General features: G+C 38.5%; 1 protein-coding gene across 1 annotated transcript; it reads right to left on the minus strand.

The window, feature by feature from the left end:
* Window positions 1-1,528: 1,528 nt before the first annotated feature.
* On the minus strand, window positions 1,529-19,735 carry gipr (gastric inhibitory polypeptide receptor; the record flags this gene model as incomplete). Its single annotated transcript, XM_079823111.1, has 13 exons — window positions 1,529-1,885; window positions 2,244-2,285; window positions 2,438-2,576; window positions 3,762-3,850; window positions 5,142-5,211; window positions 5,316-5,376; window positions 5,586-5,745; window positions 8,206-8,359; window positions 8,714-8,820; window positions 18,488-18,609; window positions 18,965-19,072; window positions 19,412-19,508; window positions 19,679-19,735. The coding sequence occupies 13 exons, from the start codon at window positions 19,733-19,735 to the stop codon at window positions 1,529-1,531; spliced, it is 1,563 nt and encodes a 520-aa protein (XP_079679237.1).
* Between the last annotated feature and the right edge of the window lie 793 nt (window positions 19,736-20,528).

Raw genomic sequence — 20,528 nt, forward strand, 5'->3', positions numbered from 1 at the left:
ATTGGGGCAGTGGTGAATGGGGGAAGTCGTGGCCTAATGGTTAGAGAGTCAGACTGGTAACAAGGCACCATGAGCAAGGCACCCAACCAATGCGCCACAGCAAAAAATGGCTGTCCACTGCTCCGGGTGTGTGTGTTCACTACTCACTACTCCTAATGTGTGTGAACTTGGATGGGTTAAATGCAGAGGACACTGGGTTACCATACTTGGCCTTCACATCACACACACTAAAGGGTACACAATGGAAGAGTAGATTTCAGTTCTTTTGAGTGGTTCAAAAAAGAGGGGATACATTGATTTAAGCCTTCATAAAGTTTTGGAAACAAACTGTTTCTGTGTTACTGTTGCCTAATAACTAAATCACCTAGTAATCCTTTCAGACATACAGTTCACAGTTGGGTTCTGTCATGGCACTGAATGAAAAGGGATTAAGCCAACGAGTGGAATGCAGAGACATAAAAAAGAATTAGATTTCCTGCTGTTTAAGAGAATGCCTAGAGCACGCCATCCTGGTTGAGCGGGTTGCATAAGAGCCACACAAAACCTTAATATTACATTTAACGCCTTCAGAGGCATTTGTCATATCAGGGTGAGTATGTGCTTTAGACAATGTCAGGGGAACGTCAGTCTAGTGCCAATTTACACGTTTAATTAAGCTTATTATTGGTCCTTATTCTCTGTGTATATCTCCCCAAAAAGTATTTTACCTGCACATAAAATTGACAAACATCAAAATAAACCTACATTTATTTGATCAAAAATACAGTAAAAACTAATATTGTGAAATATTGTATGTTGTATTTTAATATATTTTAAAATTCAGGTTATTCCTGTGATGGCAAAGCCGAATTTTCAGCATCATTACTCCAGTCTTCAGTGTCACATGATCCTTCAGAAATCATTCTTATGCGTAGTTGCTGCTCAAATAATTTATTATTATCAATGTTGAAAACAGTTGTGGCACCTATTATGTTTTTTTTATATGCTTAAAAATGTTCTTATTCTTTGATAAGAACATTTAATAGAAATAGAATTGTTTGTAAAAATGCAAACGTTGTTGCTGAAACTTTTGATCATTTTAAGGCACCCTTGCTGAATATAAGTGAATGAAAATTTTGAATGGTATGGTCTAAGGTCCAAATACTTTTTTGGGTGACTATATCGATGGTGATTTTGGTGATTTTGCAGGCTAGGTGAAGTTTGTGTGCCTTACCTGTGAACTTTCAACAGATAATCCCTTATGCAATTAAAAATATGAATGACTTTGTGGCAATGAAGACAATGGCAATGTTGATCCACAATACTGGCGCATAACAGAATTCATCTTGTGTCCAAAATGAGGTATTGAGGTATTGTGGAAAACATCAAATGAGAAAAACAAATAAAGAGGGTTGTCAGGCATAATGTGAGTAACGTGATGTAAGAATATCCTTTCGATAGTTCAAAAACAATGAGATCTCATATTCCAAGACACTCCATGATATCCAGGTTTGTTTGTCCAATCAGTGGCCAGCACAGTCCACATCATTCAGCAGTAGCTCTCGGAAAACATTATTGCACCCTCTGAGGCACACTGGGGTAACGCTGGTACATCCAACCCGTTCAGAACCTGTTTTCGGGCAGAGATGTAGCAGTACACCTTGCCTTTCTTTGCTCCAGGATGGTAGTGTTGTTGAACGGTCGGGTGGGTTTCTGTGGGTGTTGGGTCTGAGGACAGTTGGCTGCCACTGTCCAGAGGGCATTCTGGAGAGCAGGCTGGGTCGTGGTGGCACAGACCGGGACCGGCACCTCCCTGCTGTGTGTTGCTACCTGTATTACGTAGGTCATCCAAAATGCTTATTCCCAATCTCCATCGTTGCCATTTCTTTTTGATTTCCGATTGTACCTAATCAAAGACAAGATGTGTAAAATAGCAGTTATGTGAAGATATATAGGATATCAGGGATATTATTAGTTATCTAAAAAGAAATAAATACTTTTTCTAATTTAAAACAATAACTTAAATAAAAAATTATAATCTATATAACATTTTTATTTAAATATATTATACAGTATATATATATATATATATATATATATATATATATATATATATATATATATATATATATATATATATATATATATATATATATATATATATATATATATATATATATATATATATATATATATATATATATATATATATATATATATATATATATATAAAAAGTACAATATACATTATAGAAAAAATATACCTCTTTATTGACAAAGCAGTATAGTATGGCCACCAGAAAACCCTGTGGGGCAACAGCAACTAGTGTCAAAATTCATTAACTGTAAGGACATACACTACATTAAAATAGTGCATGGAAAACAAAAAAGTAAGTACACTTTATGATCTAGGCCATGTTGTGACACGGTCTGTCTCTCTTGATCCCCTTAGTTGTACCTGAAAGGAATTGAAGAAGAGTTCAAAGAACAGGTTGACGTTGCGAAGTACGCCCTCAGTCTGTTCCTCTGTCATCACAGCGAACACCACCTCATGAATCCCTAACAGGGGAATGAGGGTCAGCGTGGACTTGGCTAACCTGAGAGACCAAGAATATTAAACACTGCTTATTCAAAACACAATCCGGCCCATCTCACTTCAATGTCATCAACTTTTCTTTAAATTCAATTTTGCATTTTATTTTTTTCTATCAAGTACTTTCAGGTTTGAAAAGAGATTTCATAGGCAGATAAAACACCAATAGTGAGGCACTGTGGGTAAATCAAGAATCTATTTAGCCTCCATCATTATTACCAATAAATATGTGCTTGATACATTTCAATCAATCTTTTATTCCACTATGGCCAGTGATGCCAGTAACGCGTTACTTAGTAACGAGTAATCTAACGCGTTACTATTTCTAAACCAGTAATCAGATTAAAGTAATTCATCCAAATCACTGTGAGTTACTATTTTTGTCATTTTCCTTAGTAAAAAATATATATTTCTGCTTTCTTCTTGCATCTCGGGGAGAGTATTTATGTTAACTGAAGTCAAGAAAGACTGTCTTTATTACATTTTTTATTAAAACGTTTTTTTTTTTTTCAGGAAATATTTTTTCATTTCAACTTAAAATGTCAGGAGATACATTTTTGAATGTTACTGTTAAAAATGCACTTCCAATAAAGTGAGTGTTGGCAAAAATGGTTGTCATTTTTATGTTGAGGCGGCAGGGGTGTTGTCGGCAACTGCTGAATGTAACTAATACTTGTAATCTAACTTAGTTACTTTTAAAATCAAGTAATCTGTAAAGTAACTAAGTTACTTTTTAAAGGAGTAATCAGTAATCAGATTACTTTTTCAAAGTAACTGTGGCACCACTGACTATGGCTAAGCAGGATTTAAGCTTAAAGGCTAGAAATATTGTCTCTGGTAGGAAAAGAACAGCTCCCTAAAACATATGCTGCCCTCAAGGCTGACATTTGAGGAAGAGGATGAAACATTTCCTTGAAAATGGTTGAAACATCAAAAGCTTGCTAAGGCACTTTATGTGACACAGTTCCAGTTTACGTAACATGGAAGAAATCAGAAATACGGGGAACAAGGAAAAACCAACAGATCAGGTTGTTTTAAGTAGAATTTTTTATATTACTACAAGCAAATCTGGAAAAAAAACTACTGATGAACATAATACAAATTAATTTGTTGAAAATAATTTAAAAATAAACAAAATCAAAACACTTTCATTATTAAATTAATTTAAAATAACAAGACAAATTCTTACCTAAATTTATAATCTGTATATCTCATCTGATGTGCTTTTAATTTGGAGATGAGGATCTGAATAATCCTTATAAATATGAAAAAGTTCACCTGCAAAATATGATCATTATTTTCAAATTTTAATATAAAAATAATTACATGTAGACTGCTCAATGTAAAGGCACACAAGACTTCTCATCCTGGGGAATGTAGAAAAATGCATAAATTATCCCAACTGAGTGTGACAGATCCATTCAAACCTAGCCACAGTAATTTCGGAGTGCAGAAAAACAGTCAACCATGTATAATGCATGAGTGAGAGTATTTAACTGGTTATTTATGTGTTACGTTCCAGGGTAGAGTTGCACCAGCCATTCGTAAAATTCGTACTTAAATTGGAACGTGGAGTCCACACTAGAGGCTTAGTAACTAGCTAGTTTGTAACTAACACTACTTTATTATTTGGTTGCACCATTTGTTTTTAAGGCAGAATGTAGCTAGGTCCTAAGCTATACATAATGCATAGTCACATAATGTAACGTTTACCTTAATAATCTAATAGCAGCCTTCAAATACGTGAGCAGAAGTTTTGAATAACATCATGAATAACATGGTATTTGAAATGAATAATATGATAATAAATGACCAATAAATAAATACTGATACAAAAACATAAGAAATGTCATTGATGACGATTTTATTTGACATGCACAACACGGACCAATGCACAGAGGAGTTCCTGTTGAAGAGCCACTAACAAAGTAATCTGCACATAATGTTCCCTCTCTTAAAATGCAAGCAAGTGTAAATGTCAGCATTATCAATAAGTCTGTGGGGTAAAACAAGAGCTCATTGATGCAGTTCAGTCAGTCTGCTATTTTATTCTAACCGTTACTACTGATTGGAGGCTTCCGTAAATATTTAGCTTATTGAGTTACGGTTTAACTATGTTTAATGGTGCAACACAAAAATATTTAGGAGTCCATAAGTTGTAACTTAGTGACCATTGCGTCAAAACTATAGGCTAAGTTGTAACTTGCGCATAGCTGGTGCAACCGGTCTCCAGATGACTCGGAACTCTTCCACTTCCCACTCAAAAATAACCACTGAAACATAGGTCAGAAACCCTACAAGTAAAGATGCAGTAGATCTTTCAACCCCGACTAATTATAGTGAGAAGCAACATTTGATGTCATTTCCAACATTCCAACTAATGCAATGTTCCATTGGTTGAGAATTCCAAGTTCTGAGTTATCTGGAACACAGGCTAGAAGTGGGAAATTTCCAGTATTCAGTAGAATTAAAAGATCTGTAGTTCCATATACTGTAAACCTATGTGAGTGACTATAAATACAAAAGACAAAGTCAAGACAAACTGAGGTAAATACAGAGGAAAACTCACTAATATTGCAAAAAGGATTGGCGTTCGGATGATCCACCAATATGCCATATTTTCGTTGATCTCCCAGCACCTTGAGAAATGTGTAGGGACATTTGTAATGCTTAACCAAAGTTGCTCTTAATCTTTAACCAAATGAAAGAAAGCTGTTGCATCAAGACTTTTGGCACATCTGACCTGGTGTTCTCATATAAGTAACGAACAACTATCCAAGGCACCACAAAGAGCACGGGCGTCCCTGTCAGAAAACATCGGATGAAACACAGAATGTATCTTCATTAGCATTACATTTTTACTTTCTTAAAAAAAGATCAAATTAATTTAATTGTGGTAATTGTTCAAACTCATATGTATGGAAATATATATATATTTTTTTATATTAAATGGTTTATTTTCATGACAATTGTTCTACAAAAAGAGTAGAATGAGTTTTGTAAAGTTACACACCCCAGCCGATGCAGAGGTACACACAGAAGTAACTGTTCTCTGAGAAGACCATCAGCACCAGCAGGTTGTGAAGATATAGACCTTCTACCAGTAGCCAATAGTAGTTGGCCCCAACACAGTACTGCATCAGGACCTGAGCCACACGGCAGCCTGACATCACCTGTGGGAGATTAATGTGGGATTGATTACTGTACTGTACCAAACCATGTACTTTAATAGTTTTGTAGAAGGGGCATTTCCTCAGAGGAGGCACAAGTAGATGAAAAAAAAATCCACAATACAAAGATAAAACAATGACAATATTATGAAATTAAAAAGTGTATAAATCACAAATTTTTTCAAAAAAAAAATTGTCCAACGGTGTGCTTTGATTGTAGCCTAGAAATCTAGACGCACCCTAGCGGCAGAAAATGTAATTTGCAGCCAGGGTAGTCTATCAACTCTCCATTGGCTTGCTATTGCGTGCAGAGGGAATTTGAAAGACAACCGTTTATCCCGCCCCTCGGATTGAGCCCTGCCAATGGTGAGTTCCCAGAATCCCAGACCCAACATCTTGATGTGGGTCTGGCTTGTCAGGCTACCTTGATTGGCCTATGACGTTGTTCATACATTGATACAATCTGGATTCATATATAGGTCAGAATAAATAAATGATGGTGTTAATGGGAAGACTAATTAAAAAGTAAGTAGGCTATACAACCCTAATATATGGATACAGTATCTCAAAACCAAACTTAAAAGAACTTGAAAGCATGATCTTTTGTGAGCAATCAGCTTTGTGGGAAAAGTAGGCTACATCTCCAGGCTACATGTGACTGTGACCAGTGTTTACTGAGCTTTGATGAGTGATGATATGAAAATAAGTTTATTAGCTCTTTCCCCGCCAGCATTTTTGATAATTTTCACAAAAGTTTCAAAGTTTTCAAGTTTCTATTTTGTTCTAGCTCCATGCATATTTTTTAATCAACACTTGAATATGGGTAAGTTTCATAAAAAAAAGCATAATTTTGAGCAAAAATCTGAGAAAAATCAGGTGATTGTCAAAGACCACATCTAGATCATATTCAGAACGATGATCAAAACATAGATAGAGTAAAACCCCTAATGCTTGCACAGTCATGGCTCATCCTGGGTTTCATTCTGTAAGGCAGTTTTAATTTATATGCTGTTTAATGTTAATGATCGCGTTATTTTACATATGCATATGATTACATATGATATCGCTTGTTTCCACAAGTTCTTCGCATGTGTTTTGATAAGGAGATTCAGAACTCTTTCAGAAGATGTGTCATAACACCTCCTAGCATATAAAAGTGAAAACAAAATTCTGAGTTTGGTGGGGAAATAGTTAAAAGACTAACATCAGTTGACAAATAAAATATACATCTATTAAATCTATTGCTGCATTCTTATTGGGGGGGGGGGGGGGGGGGGGGTATCAAGATGCATGTTGACTAAATTCAAGCATTTAAGAGAAAACAGTGTCTTCACTTTTATCTTTTTACACATTCATTTCCCACATATCATTGAACGAGGAAAGGAAAAACAAAAGAAAACAGCTACAACAGACTAGCATGTTGACTACTTGAACATAAATTTTGCTATCCTTTCTTTCTGGCCAGCAAATTTCTCAATAACTCTCTGATTAAAGTCAGTCATCTCAGTAGTGTCATGACGTTTGCATTGTTCAGTTAGATATTTGAGGTCTCTTACACCCGTTGTTGTCCACAAAACTTCAGTACCGATACTTTGAAATAAAAGACAGGGAAAGTAATAAAGGGCATTGCTAACAACACATCCAGCCAGCCACCTACGTTTCTCATAACAAGCGTGTGGAGCTCCGAGTGTAGCTTTATCATCTATCACTGGCCTGCTGCTGGATTTGTAAATCGCGTTGGTCCGGGATCCATTATCCTTTTTTTTCTTCCAGCGAATGCCTTGTGAAAGAATTTGGTTTAACTGCTGCCATCTCTACGAAAGTGATCATCCATTCCTAACAAGGTTTTGGCGGAGTCGGAGTGACTGTGTCGCCCCCGCACTTTCGCTTTAGTTGCCAAGAACGGAAAGTTGAATGACAGGTGACGAGAACCAATCAGATCAGATAAAATAACACGCATCCAATTCTGATTCGCCAGGGATGTAGCGACCTGCGTCCGGAGAAGGATCTTTAAGAAACCAATTAGAGACCAGCTTCAGGTCACATGCTGCCCATAGATTTTTGGACTCAGATAGACATCCATTTGTCCGGTGTCCCTCGCGCATGAAACCGCATGAAACATATTGAAGAACATATAAAATAGTTAACCGATCAAAGCCAGTTTTTATTAAATGCTGAGGCTCTTACTAACAGCCAGCACATCGTATGAGTAAACTATTTTATTTTTATTTCATTTTTATATCACTTTTGTATACATGTATATTTCCGGAATTTTGATGGGGGCGGCGCCCCAGCGCCCTCTATTGACAAGCCGCCACTGATTGTATATAATGTTTATTTACACTGCAAAACATTAAGTGTAACTTTACCATGAATTTACATTTTATAAAAAAAATACTGAGGATTGCTACTGTTTTGTTGCTTGTAATTACTGTAATGTAGAGTCAGCACCGTTTTGCTTACCTCGTCACTCAGAACGATTGAAACATCTTTGTTGTCCCTGAACTCTGGAGCGTCTTTCATGAGAAGCGCGTCTCTCGTGAGGATGGACACAGCTCGCAGGATAAATGAGGCAAATAAGTTGGTGTGGATGTAATTACGTGTGCAACGCAGCTTCCTGCAATATTACACACAAACACATTATGACTTTTCACACTTGAAATACTTTACCCTGGGTCAATCAAGACTGAATGAAAATACTGGGTTATATAGCTTCACTTTTCTCACTGCTCATAATTTAATTAATCCTAGGTATTCAGAAATGATGTTTCACATTATATATTCTTGAACCCTGGATTAATGTTCTGATTTGCATATTTGCAGTGGCAGGTCATTGATTGGGCGAACAGCATGCAGCATGCAACATGTTTATACGAAGGCTCTAGCTTTTTTTTGTTTTTTTATTCATCATATTGCAGGATAAATAAGGCTTGTTTTTTTTCCGTCTTTCTAAAGGAAAGCTGTAACTCACCTGAATATGAGAAGTATGACGAGGGCTAAAGACAGGCTGGCCAGGGACAGAGAGTAACCAACTGTGTACATCACCCTGAAATAGGCCAAGATCATCATCTGATTCTCCTGTGAAAACAGTGAGTGAAAGAATAGCACTATACAGATATGAGCCATTTTAAATCATGCGACTACTCTAAAAGAAAAACCTTCCCAGATGTCTTGTGTGAGACATGAAGGCAAAGCTTCAGAGCAATTGAGACATTTTTCTAACTCTGCCATACTGACAGCCATTGAAAGCTGCCTCAGGCAAAGAGTAATGACATCTTTATATCCAGGGATCACACTAGTGAGTAAAAGCCTTTAACTCTGGAAAATAACTCTGCAAGCGGGAGATAAAGTCTGCTGCGCCAATACGAAATGAGAGCAGAGCTCTCCAAATGACACTAGAGTGACTGCTTTCCAAGTGCTTTGGTTCATGAAATTACAGAACTGCAGAAAAATTCACACAGCCAGTTTCATATTTTACATTAATTCTCCATACATCATAATCCAAATGGTTTCTTTCACTGAGACGTTTTTCAGTCGTTTTGAACAACAACATGATGTGTCTGACAGAGTTATAGGCTAGTACTCGCTACTAGTTGGAATTTTAATGCATTGGTCCCACAAGAAGTTAAACTGGAATTTGAACTGAAGTGGAATTTACTGAATTGCGACTCGAATTCAACAGAGCCACAAAACTAATTTAATTTGTCCAGGAAAATTTAAATAATGATGTGATTCATTTGACTAATTATGCCTATTTATTTCCTAATCTGTATCTCAGCTGGTTAGACATATTTCTCTTAGACCAAGTTTAAAAAGTTTTTTTTTTTTTTTTATCTTTCAAAATGAAAAGAAAAAGAGTATATACTGAATAATATAAAGCACGCATACTGTGGGGAGAACAAGTATTTGATACACTGCCGATTTTGCAGGTTTTCCTACTTACAAAGCATGTAGAAGTCTGTAATTTTTATCATAGGTACTCTTCAACTGTGAGTGATGGAATCTAAAACAAAAATCCAGAAAATCGCATTGTCTGATTTTTAAATAATTAATTCACATTTTATTGCATGACATAAGTATTTGATCACCTACCACACTTACACACCAGACTTACACACCCTCCAGGAACTTGCATTCTGCCAGTGAACGACGCCTCTTGGTGCCATACCAGAGAGGCATGAAATCGCTATTACGGACCTTTTCCTGGACCGTTCCCACCTGGTGGAATGACCTGCCTATCTCAATTCATGCGGCCGAGTCTGTAGCCATTTTCAAAAAACGTCTAAAGACATATCTTTTCCAGCAACACCTGACCGATCGAGAATAGCACTTATCATTCTATTCATTGTCTGTCTGTCTAATTTATTTATAAAAAAAATAAAAATAAAAAAAACTGTTCTGTGCTAGATTAACTGAGAATTGTTACAGCACTTGCATATTGTTGATATTGTTGCCCTTAGACTGCTCTAGCTGCTTCTATTTCCCTCATTTGTAAGTCGCTTTGGATAAAAGCGTCTGCTAAATGACTAAATGTAAATGAATGACTAAATGTACCAACCAGTAAGAATCCCGGCTCTCGCAGACCTGTTCGTTTTTCTTTAAGAAGCCCTCCTGTTCTCCACTAATTACCTGTATTAACTGCACCTGTTTGAGCTTGTTACCTGTATAAAATACACCTGTCCACACACTCAATCAAACAGACTCCAATCTCTCCACAATGGCCAATACCAGAGAGCTGTGTAAGGACAGATATATAGTATCAGGACAGTATCAGGGATAAAATTGTTGACCTGCACAATGCTGGGATGGGCTACAGGACAATAGGCAAGCAGCTTGGTGAGAAGGCAACAACTGTTGGCGCAATTATTAGAAAATGGAAGAAGTTCAAGATGACGTCAATCTCCCTCGGTCTGGGGCACCATGCAAGTTCTCACCTCGTGGGGCATCAATGATCATGAGGATGTTGAGGGATCAGCCCAGAACTACACAGCAGGACCTGGTCAATGACCTGAAGAGAGCTGGGACTACAGTCTCAAAGAAAACCATTAGTAACACACTACGCCATCATGGATTAAAATCCTGCAGCGCAAGCCAGCGCGTCCAGGCCCGTCTGAAGTTTGCCAATGACCATCTGGATGATCCAGAGGAGGAATGGGAGAAGGTCATGTGGTCTGATGAGACAAAAATCGAGCTTTTTGGTCTAAACTCCACTCGCCGTGTTTGGAGGAAGCAGAAGGATGAGTACAACCCCAAGAACACCATCCTAACCGTGAAGCATGGAGGTGGAAACATCATTCTTTGGGGATACTTTTCTGCAAAGGGGACAGGACGACTGTCGTATTGAGGGGAGGATGGATGGGGCCATGTATCGCGAGATCTTGGCCAACAACCTCCTTCCCTCAGTAAGAGCATTGAAGATGAGTCGTGGCTGGGTCTTCAAGGCAAGGCAAGTTTATTTGTATAGCACATTTCATACACAGTGGCAATTCAAAGTGCTTTACACAGAAATGAAGTTAAAATAGTCATAAGTGAATAAAATAAAAATATTTATAGTATAATAGTTATAATAGGAATTAAAAGGAAATAAAAATAAAGATGAAATCCCCTATCTGGGGTGGAAGAAAATGGAGAGCCAGGTTTACTTTAAAAATATTTGTCAGGTAACTGTGCGTTTAGACAGTACCCTTACAGACAAATCTTCTTGGCCTAACTTGCGGGCATTCTCTAGATGTTTTACCCGTCAGAGCAGATCTAAACGGGTCTTCCTCGCACCGGAGGGAGTACTCAAAAACTATTTGTCAAGTAACTGTGCATTTAAACATTACCCTTAAGGCCTGTACACACCGGGACGAATATCGCGCGCGCTTATCGCCAGCGTTTTTCGTGCCGTTTTTCGGCGCGTCTTGAGTGTTCACACCCAAGCGATTTTCACTGGCGCTGCGCCGAGTGAACGTGCACATTCAGTCGATGCGCTCCCGGTACACAAGATGGTGCTGCGGCACTTTAAGCCTCTAACACTCGCTTGTCACACAGAAGGAGAAGAGAGACCGTATTTACTTGCTTGCCAAAACCATAGACATATTATGTATATGGACAAAACCATTCACACACTTTTTGCTAACTGGCAAGCAGCATTAGCAGTTCATCTTCTTCTTTGTCTACTTACTACTTCTTCGTCGTATCAATGTGTGCTCGGCAAGACCGTTTTGTGCTTGAGCGCCACCAAGTCGTGTTTTACTGTCACTTCAGCAGCTCCAGGCACGTGAACAAAAGCGCCGATCTCATTGGTCGGACAGTTTTTTACGCGCCGCGTCAAAATAAAAAAACGAACCCGAGGCGTTTTTTTTTTAAATGACGCTTTTACGCCTGGCGTTTTGCGCGTCGGTGTGAACACTCACATTGGCGCCCATTGTTTAGTCCCGAGGCGTTAAACGTCGGCGATAAACGCGTGCGAAAATCGTCCCGGTGTGAACAGGCCTTTACAGACAAATCTTCCTGGACAGGAACACCAGGGCTATCTCGACTTTGTTCGACCGTCAGAGCGGATCTACACGGTCCTTCCTCTTACCACCAAGGCTATACAGATCTATCCGTCAGAGCAGATCTAAACGGATCGTCCTTGCGCTGGAGGGATTTCGATTTATCGCTCCCCCGTCTCTCAATCTCTTCCACCCAGACAGCCTTAACAAAATAAAAAATAATTAAAAATAAAAAGTATAATTAAAAACTAAAAATAAAACAGGGTTAAAATGAAAAATAATTAAAGTGCAAGCAGTTCGGACAAAGTACAGAGCTCATTGAGTAAATGCATAAGATAAGGTGCAATCAGTCGGACGTACAGTGGCATAGCTCATTCAGTAAATGCACAGCTAAACAGATGTGTTTTGAGTCTGGATTTGAAAGTGGCTACTGTTGGAGCACATCTGATCTGTTCAGGAAGCTAGTTCCAGCTACGGCTGGCAATAGCTAAAAGCAGACTCTCCTTGCTTTGAGTGAACCCTTGGTATTTCTAATTGACTTGATCCTGATGATCTGAGTGATCTGTTGGGTTTGTATTTAATCAGCATATCTGCAATGTATTGAGGTCCTAGGTCATTTAGTGATTTATATACAAGTAATAGTATCCTAAATCGATCCTAAATGTAACTGGAAGCCAGTGTAAAGACCTGAGGACTGGTGTGATATGGTCATATTTTCTGGTTCTGGTCAGGATCCTGGCAGCAGCGTTCTGTATGAGCTGCAGCTTTCTAATGGTCTTTTTGGGAAGGCCAGTGAGAAGACCATTACAATAGTCCACCCTGCTGGTGATAAAAGCATGAACGAGTTTCTCTAAGTCTTGCCTGGAAATAAAGCTTCTAATTCTTGCAATATTTTTCAGATGATAGTAAGCTGCTTTAGTTATTGCTTTGACATGACTACTGAAACTCAGGTCTGACTCCAAAATCACACAAAGATTCCTGACTTGATTTTTTGATTTTAGACCTTTAGCCTCAAGATATGTGTCACCTTGAGAACTTCATCTTTGTTTCCTAATGTAGTGATTTCAGTTTTTTCTTTGTTTAACTGAAGAAAGTTTTGGCACATCCAACTGTTAACTTCATCAATGCATTTACACAGAGAGTCAATGGGGCTGTAGTCATTAGGTGATATGGCTAAGTAGATCTGGGTGTCGTCAGCATAGCTGTGGTAAGCCATTTTGTTATTTTTCACTATTTGGCTCAGTGGCAGCATATACAGGTTGAATAGGAGTGGTGCAAGAATTGACCCTTGTGGGACTCCGCATGTCATGGATGTCCACTCAGACTTATGGTCACCTATACTCACATAATAACCTCTCCCTTCTAAGTATGACCTGAACCATTTGAGGACCATTCCAGAAATCCCCACCCCAATTTTCTAACCTGTCAAGAAGTATGTTGTGGTCAACAGTGTCGAATGCAGCACTGAGGTCCAGTACTACCAGAATTGATGTTTTGCCTGTATCTGTATTGAGGCGAATATCATTTATAATCTTTATGAGCGCTGTCTCTGTGCTGTGATGCGGTCGGAAACCAGATTGAAAATTGTCAAAGTATCTGTTTGAGTTCAAGAATTTGTTCAGCTGACTGAAAACAACTTTTTCAATGATCTTGCCTATGAAGGGGAGATTTGAGATTGGTCTGTAGTTGCTCAGTATGGAGTTATCCAGATTTCTCTTTTTAAGGAGAGACTTTACTACTGCAGTTTTAAGGGAGTTTGGAAAAGTCCCAGAAAGAAGTGAGGCGTTTACCACTTCTAGGAGATCTGCTTGTAAACAGTTAAACACACTTTTGAAAAAAGAAGTGGGGAGTGTGTCAAGGGCGCAGGTTGATGTTTTAAGGTGTTGTACCGTTTTTTTCTAAAATTTTACCATCAATTGCTTCGAAATCAGTCATAATAACTTTCTGAGGTTGTGGTCTGATCTGACTCACCCCAGAGCAACTCAACGATGTGCTGATCGCATTTCTGATATTAATGATTTTCTCTGAGAAGAAGGAAGCAAACTCACTGCATTTGCTGTCTGAGAGCATTTCACTGGGAATGTGACTCGGGGGGTTTGTTAGTCTCTCAACAGTAGCAAAAACAGTGCGTGTGTTGTTTATGTTTCTGTTTATAATATTTGAAAAGAAGGTCTGTCTAGCTTTGCCTAGTTCCACATTGAAAGCATGAAGACTGTTTTTATAGATGTTGTAATGGACTACAAGTTTTGTCTTTCGCCACATGCGTTCAGATTTCCTGCATTGTCTTTTCATTAATTGCACTGCTGTTGAGTTTCTCCAAGGTGCTTTTTGTTTGCCACTCTTTTTTCTGACTTTCACAGGGGCAATATCATCAATTACACTCTTAACTTTTGAGTTAAAAGAGTCAAGGAGAAAATCAACAGAGTCTGCAGATATGCTTGGTGTTAGAGATATAGACTTCATAAACAGCACACTAGTGTTCTCATTTAAGCATCTCTTTTTGACAGAGACAGATCTAGTTTCAATGGCAGGAGAGATTGATATATCAAAGAAAATACAGAAATGATCAGACAGTGCCACATCCTTAATAACTATCGATTAAATGTTTAGACCCTTACTGATAAGTAAATCTAGAGTGTGTCCATGATCATGTGTGGGTCCGTGTACATGTTGTGTCAAATCAAAAGTGTTAAGAACAGTCATGAGATCTTTTGTTGTACTGGATTCAGCATTGTCGATGTGAATGTTAAAATCCCCAGCAATAGCAAAACAGTCATACTCAGATGAGATTGCTGATAACAGCTCTGAAAAATCATCAATAAAGGCCGGAGAATATTTCGGAGGCCTATAAATAATGATAAGCAGGATGCGTGGTGCACCTTTTAGCACAATGCCCAGATATTCTAGAGACAAATAATCACCAAATGATACTTGCTTACATTGATAGACATCTTTAAATAGAGCTGCGACCCCTTCTGACTGGTCTGCAGACACTCATAAAAGTAAAGTTAGGAGGGGCTGTTTCATTGAGGACTGTTGAGCACTGCAGCTGTCTTCTAACCACGTTTCATTTAGAAGCAAAAAATCTAGGTTGTTTGTGGATATTAAGTCGTTGACTAGAAATGATTTGTTTTTAAGTGAACGGAAGTTTAAAAGTGCTAACTTAACAGTATTAATTAAAAAATTAGGGCTCACGCTTGTTTTTTAAACATTTGATAAAGTTGCTGTTGACTTTGCGAGGACCCAGAACACGTCACTGAGAGCTGGTATCAGTTGTTTTTGGTGCAGATAGAGGAGGGTGTGTCCCCTGGCGTTGTGACCGAAGAAATCTCACAGGAGGAGGGGCAGAGCGAGCTGGGCCTACAGTCTTTGGTGGTTGTGGGGCTCGAAGCTCTTTGGTTGATATCTGTGGGCTCGTAGCGATCGAGTGTGATTTTCTGGTTCCAGTATAAACAAAATCCATTTTCTCTGTGAAGCTCAGAAGTGGGGATGCTGTAGAGAGGAATAACATGTCTGGTGAGGGGGGCTGTTTCTCTGGTGTTACCAGAAGCTGCAATATGTTATCGTCCTGTTCAAGGAGTGACTTAGACATTTCATCCAGCTTATTGTTTATACCACGTATAAGTTGTAAGAGTTCATCAGTCTCAGTCTCACCCCCGATGGTCCCCATTTTTACCAGTGCATCCACAGACTCCACAGTCCGGGCTGAGATGTTACTGTTTAGTGGCTCGATCTGTGTCACTTGGAGCAGTTCTAATCCATCACAGTCTGTCTGTGGTGAGCTCTGAGGGCAGGGCGCAGCTTGGAGTATGCCCATGAGAAGTGGTTGTTGTGGCTGCGTGGTGTTATCATTGTCCTTGTGGGGTGTATCAACCGCATGTCCATTCAGATGCTGAAATGAAGTCCTGTGATCGTCCATACTCTGTACTGGTGTGTGTGTGCCATCCAGATTGAGTGGGTTAGCACACACAGCTGAAGGATGATGAAGGGAAAAATAAATATTGTCCTTTAGCACTCTTGCAGCGAGTTTGTTTGGGTGGAGGCCATTTGATGTAAACAGTTGTCTCTGACTCCAGAAGAGATTAAAGTTGTCGATAAAGTTCACTCCCTTCATGTTGCAGGTATTTTGCAGCCATGTATTAAGCCCAAGTAGCCGTGAAAACCTATTTGTTCCTTTTGCTGGAAGTGGTCCACTGATGAACGGCTGAACTTTCAGTTTTCTAAGTGTTTCAAAAAGTTCATTGAAATCCCTCTTAAGGAGTTCTGACTCCTCTCTCTGAATATCGTTTTTTCCCACATGAATGATAAGACGATTTGCAGTCTTATGTTTCATCAGAATGTTCTTAAGTTCCCTGTTTACATCAGAGACTGTTGCTTGTGGAAGGCAGCATGTAGTTGTATCCCTGCTGCTAATGTTTCTGATTGTGGAGTCCCCCACTATCAGAGTCCTGGGCTCGGCTGCGTTCTGAGCTGAGGGCCGCTGTCTGCTTGACCTTGAGCGCCTGTTAGCATTAGTGTTAGCTACGGGCTGATTCAATCTGTGTTCGGTCACATTCATCACGTTTGGGGATTCCTCACCCACATTCATTAGCACTTCAAATCTGTTTTCAAGATGTATATTTGGTGGTAGGAAACTAGTGTTTGCAATCCTTGTGTCTGGGGTAGAGCATGCTACTGCGGCAATATCTGATGCTCGTGACAATCTGATGTCTCAAGTGGCTTTGGGTCTTGCTCCCTGTTTGTGCCATCGATTAGTGTGTTGATCAGTTACTTGTTTCTCTACATGTTGAGTAGCACTACATTTATGGGACTCACCGGCAGTGTGCAGAGGGCGTTCATGATGAAGGGCTGCTGTGTGATTCGTCTGGTTGGATGGTTCCCCAAATAACTTTGTTTCAAGAATTGCAATCCTTTGTAAAAGTCTGTGGCAGTTTGAGCAGCAAGTAGATTCTAGAAGAGGCATTTCCTTATCCTTTTGAATGTAGGCAGCTGTGTTTTCCCTTCTCTAGAATGTAAGCTGAAGGCAGTGGGAGGCTGGTCGGTTGAAATATTCCGCTTTTTGTTTAGTAATTCAGTCACCAGAGTTTCTAATTTTATCATTGGAGTCAAGCTTTGTCGTTTGAGCGCTGTGCTGATTTGCTGAGGTTGAAATTATGAGATAAAATATAGAAGCGATAGAGCAAAGCGCGTAGCAGTAAGCAAGAGCGTCCGAACAGTAGCGAAGCAGGAAGTCAAAAAAACAAGCATGACAATGACCGGAAACACACAGCCAGGGCAACTAAGGAGTGGCTCCGTAAGAATCATCTCAAGGTCCTGGAGCGGCCTAGCCAGTCTCCAGACCTGAACCCAATAGAAAATCTTTGGAGGGAGCTGAAAGTCCGTATTGCCCAGCAACAGCCCCGAAACCTGAAGGATCTGGAGAAGGTCTGTATGGGGGAGTGGGCCAAAATCCCTGCTGCAGTGTGTGCAAACCTGGTCAAGAACTACAGGAAACGTATGGTCTCTGTAATTGCAAACAAAGGTTTCTGTACCAAATATTAAGTTCTGCTTTTCTGATGTATCAAATACTTATGTCCTGCAATAAAATGCAAATTAATAAATTTTTGTTTTAGATTCCGTCACTCACAGTTGAAGAGTACCTATGATAAAAATTACAGACTTCTATATGCTTTGTAAGTGGGCAAACCTGCAAAATCGGCAGTGTATCAAATACTTGTTCTCCCCACTGTATTAGAGAAGCCATATACTTATATTTGAACATTTTCACAATCTCAGTCATGTCATAGGGCATATCCATTCAAAAGTTTGGGGTCAAAAAAGATTTTTTAAAAATGTTTGGAAGGAAGGAAATTAATACTTCTATTCAGCAAGAATGCATTCAATTGATTAAAAGTTATAGACTTTCTTTAAAAAAAATGTGGTTCTTTTTATTTTCTATTCAGCATATCAGCATATTAGAATGATTTTTGAAGGATCATGTGACACTGAAGACTGGAGTAAATTGATAAAGACTAGAAAATTCAGCTTTGCCATCACAGGAATAAATTAAATAAAAAAAAAATATTAAAATAGAAAACGTTTTAAATTGTAATTATATAGTTTGTTTATCAAATAAATGCAGCCTTTGTGAACATAAGAATTTTCTTTTCTTATGGAAACATTAAATGCAATCTGCTAAAAAATACAGGACGACTGACAAACCATATATATGTACATTCATATTTGGTTTCTTCATCATTTTACACACCCTTCTGGGATCTATTTACCTGTTCTATCTGCTGGCTGCCATCTGCATTGCATTGTGAGTGGTCTCTCCATGTGCGGCTGTGGTTTACGGTGAGCCACTGGCCATCTGGACCACATTCCCGTGACACAAACCCATTACGCACTACAGAGGACAGTAATACATAACAGGCCTTCTTTTACTCCAAACATGTCTAGTATTGGAGAGTCTTCTTTTATGAATTGAGAGCTGACTGAACAGTCGTGAAAATGACAACCAACAGCATCATTTATCAAGAATAACGGTATAAGTTATTTTTATGTTAGTAAATCTGTCTGTCTGTTTTACCTGGCAGAAGATAAAAGGAGTTTAAGATAAACAGATAAAAATAAAAAATTTAACATAAACAAAGGTTAAGCTTTAAGATGCTCTTTAAAAATGAATATGGAGAATTTCATGACATTTATGAAGCATATTTGTATTTTTCGATGCCAACAGGCACTATTATTGGCAGCTGTACCTTGATCATACCAAGGCAGATACCAGGGGCACGGCACTTTCACAGTTGTGTTGGGAACTCCATCTGTCCAACAAGCGTACATATCAAACATGCTTTTGCAAAACAAACCTAATGGAGAAAATAGAGTTAATGTGCTGAGCTTATATCATATATAAAATTGTATATCTAATTGTTGAATTCTATGTTAGAAGTGTAACTAAAATGATCCTTATTGACACTTCTTATGCAAGCAAGATTTATACGGCAAGAAAGATTCACGACAAACATTTAGAGTGGTTAGTGAAACGTTCCTCTCTGTGTGTTTACTTCTCTTGATATACACATAGTAAATCTCAACTAGCTGTTTTCCAATGTTGATATAGAAAATCATACACACACACACACACACACACACACACACACACACACACACACACACACACACAGATGAGAAGAGCTAATGCCTACCCGAGGGTGTGGGTTGTGAGCTTATCTTCAAGACGCACTCGTTCCGATACCTGTTCCATTCTTGCACTGTGTCCTTCACCGTCTTCCCACTCACACTCTGAAATAACACGACACCATGAGATTACAACTTTCTTGAAACTAAAACCATGTACACAAGTACCCTGCATGCAAGAAATTCCATGTTTTTTTGCCTTGCCTTGTATTTAATGTATTGCATTAATAATAAGTTATTAGATTTTGCTGCAAAATGTATATGTTGATCAATACCTCAGCTCTGCACAATACAGATAGAGAGAGGAGGAAGATGGTGGAGGTGCTCTTCATCACTGAGACAGGCACCAGGGGCCAGACATCTTAGAGCTGGGCCCTCGTCCAACCAGAACCAGAGCAGGCCATTCTTTCAGACCTGCACGCCACCAGCTGCGCTCTTCAGGACCGAAACATAGCAGAGAATTCTAAGGGAAATCTGACAGCTCGAAAAGAATTAATAACCAGATGGCTCCAAGCTCTTGAACTTCAAGTCTATGTCTATACTTTATGTGGCATTATTAAATCCTCTGAAATAAAACTGAATAACACATGAAAGTAGCCTACTCCATGTGACCAAAACCTGCTTTAACTTCAACCTGAATACTGCTCGAATCTCATGATAGGTTTGTGACTTTAGTTTTGTACTCCAGCCTTTACATACTCAAAAAACAAAACTAATTTTGTCAATCACTATACAGAAACAGAAATCTGCAAATTAAAATGAATTCACTTGAATTTAATATTTGAAAAACATTAAAACTTTAATAACACTGAAAAAAATGAACATATGTATTTTTCTACATTTTAAATTATAATAACATCCATTTATGGGCAATAACATTTTTAATATTAATAATCAGTATATTAGACCATCCCTAAACAACTAAAATATGACTGCAGAAACAGAAGAATTAAATACAGAGAGAGAACTTATTTGAAATTCACAAAAGTACAGTGTATTTGAACATTAATTATGTATGGGCAAACTATAAAAAAATTAAGATTAAAATAAACATTGACGTTAACTTAACATTTACGTTAAGATTTGGTTGACTGAACCCTTCAGCAGTCGCTGTCACTAAACCTC

Source organism: Gobio gobio (assembly GCF_949357685.1).
Source record: "Gobio gobio genome assembly, chromosome: 8".
NCBI classification, from domain to species: domain Eukaryota; kingdom Metazoa; phylum Chordata; class Actinopteri; order Cypriniformes; family Gobionidae; genus Gobio; species Gobio gobio.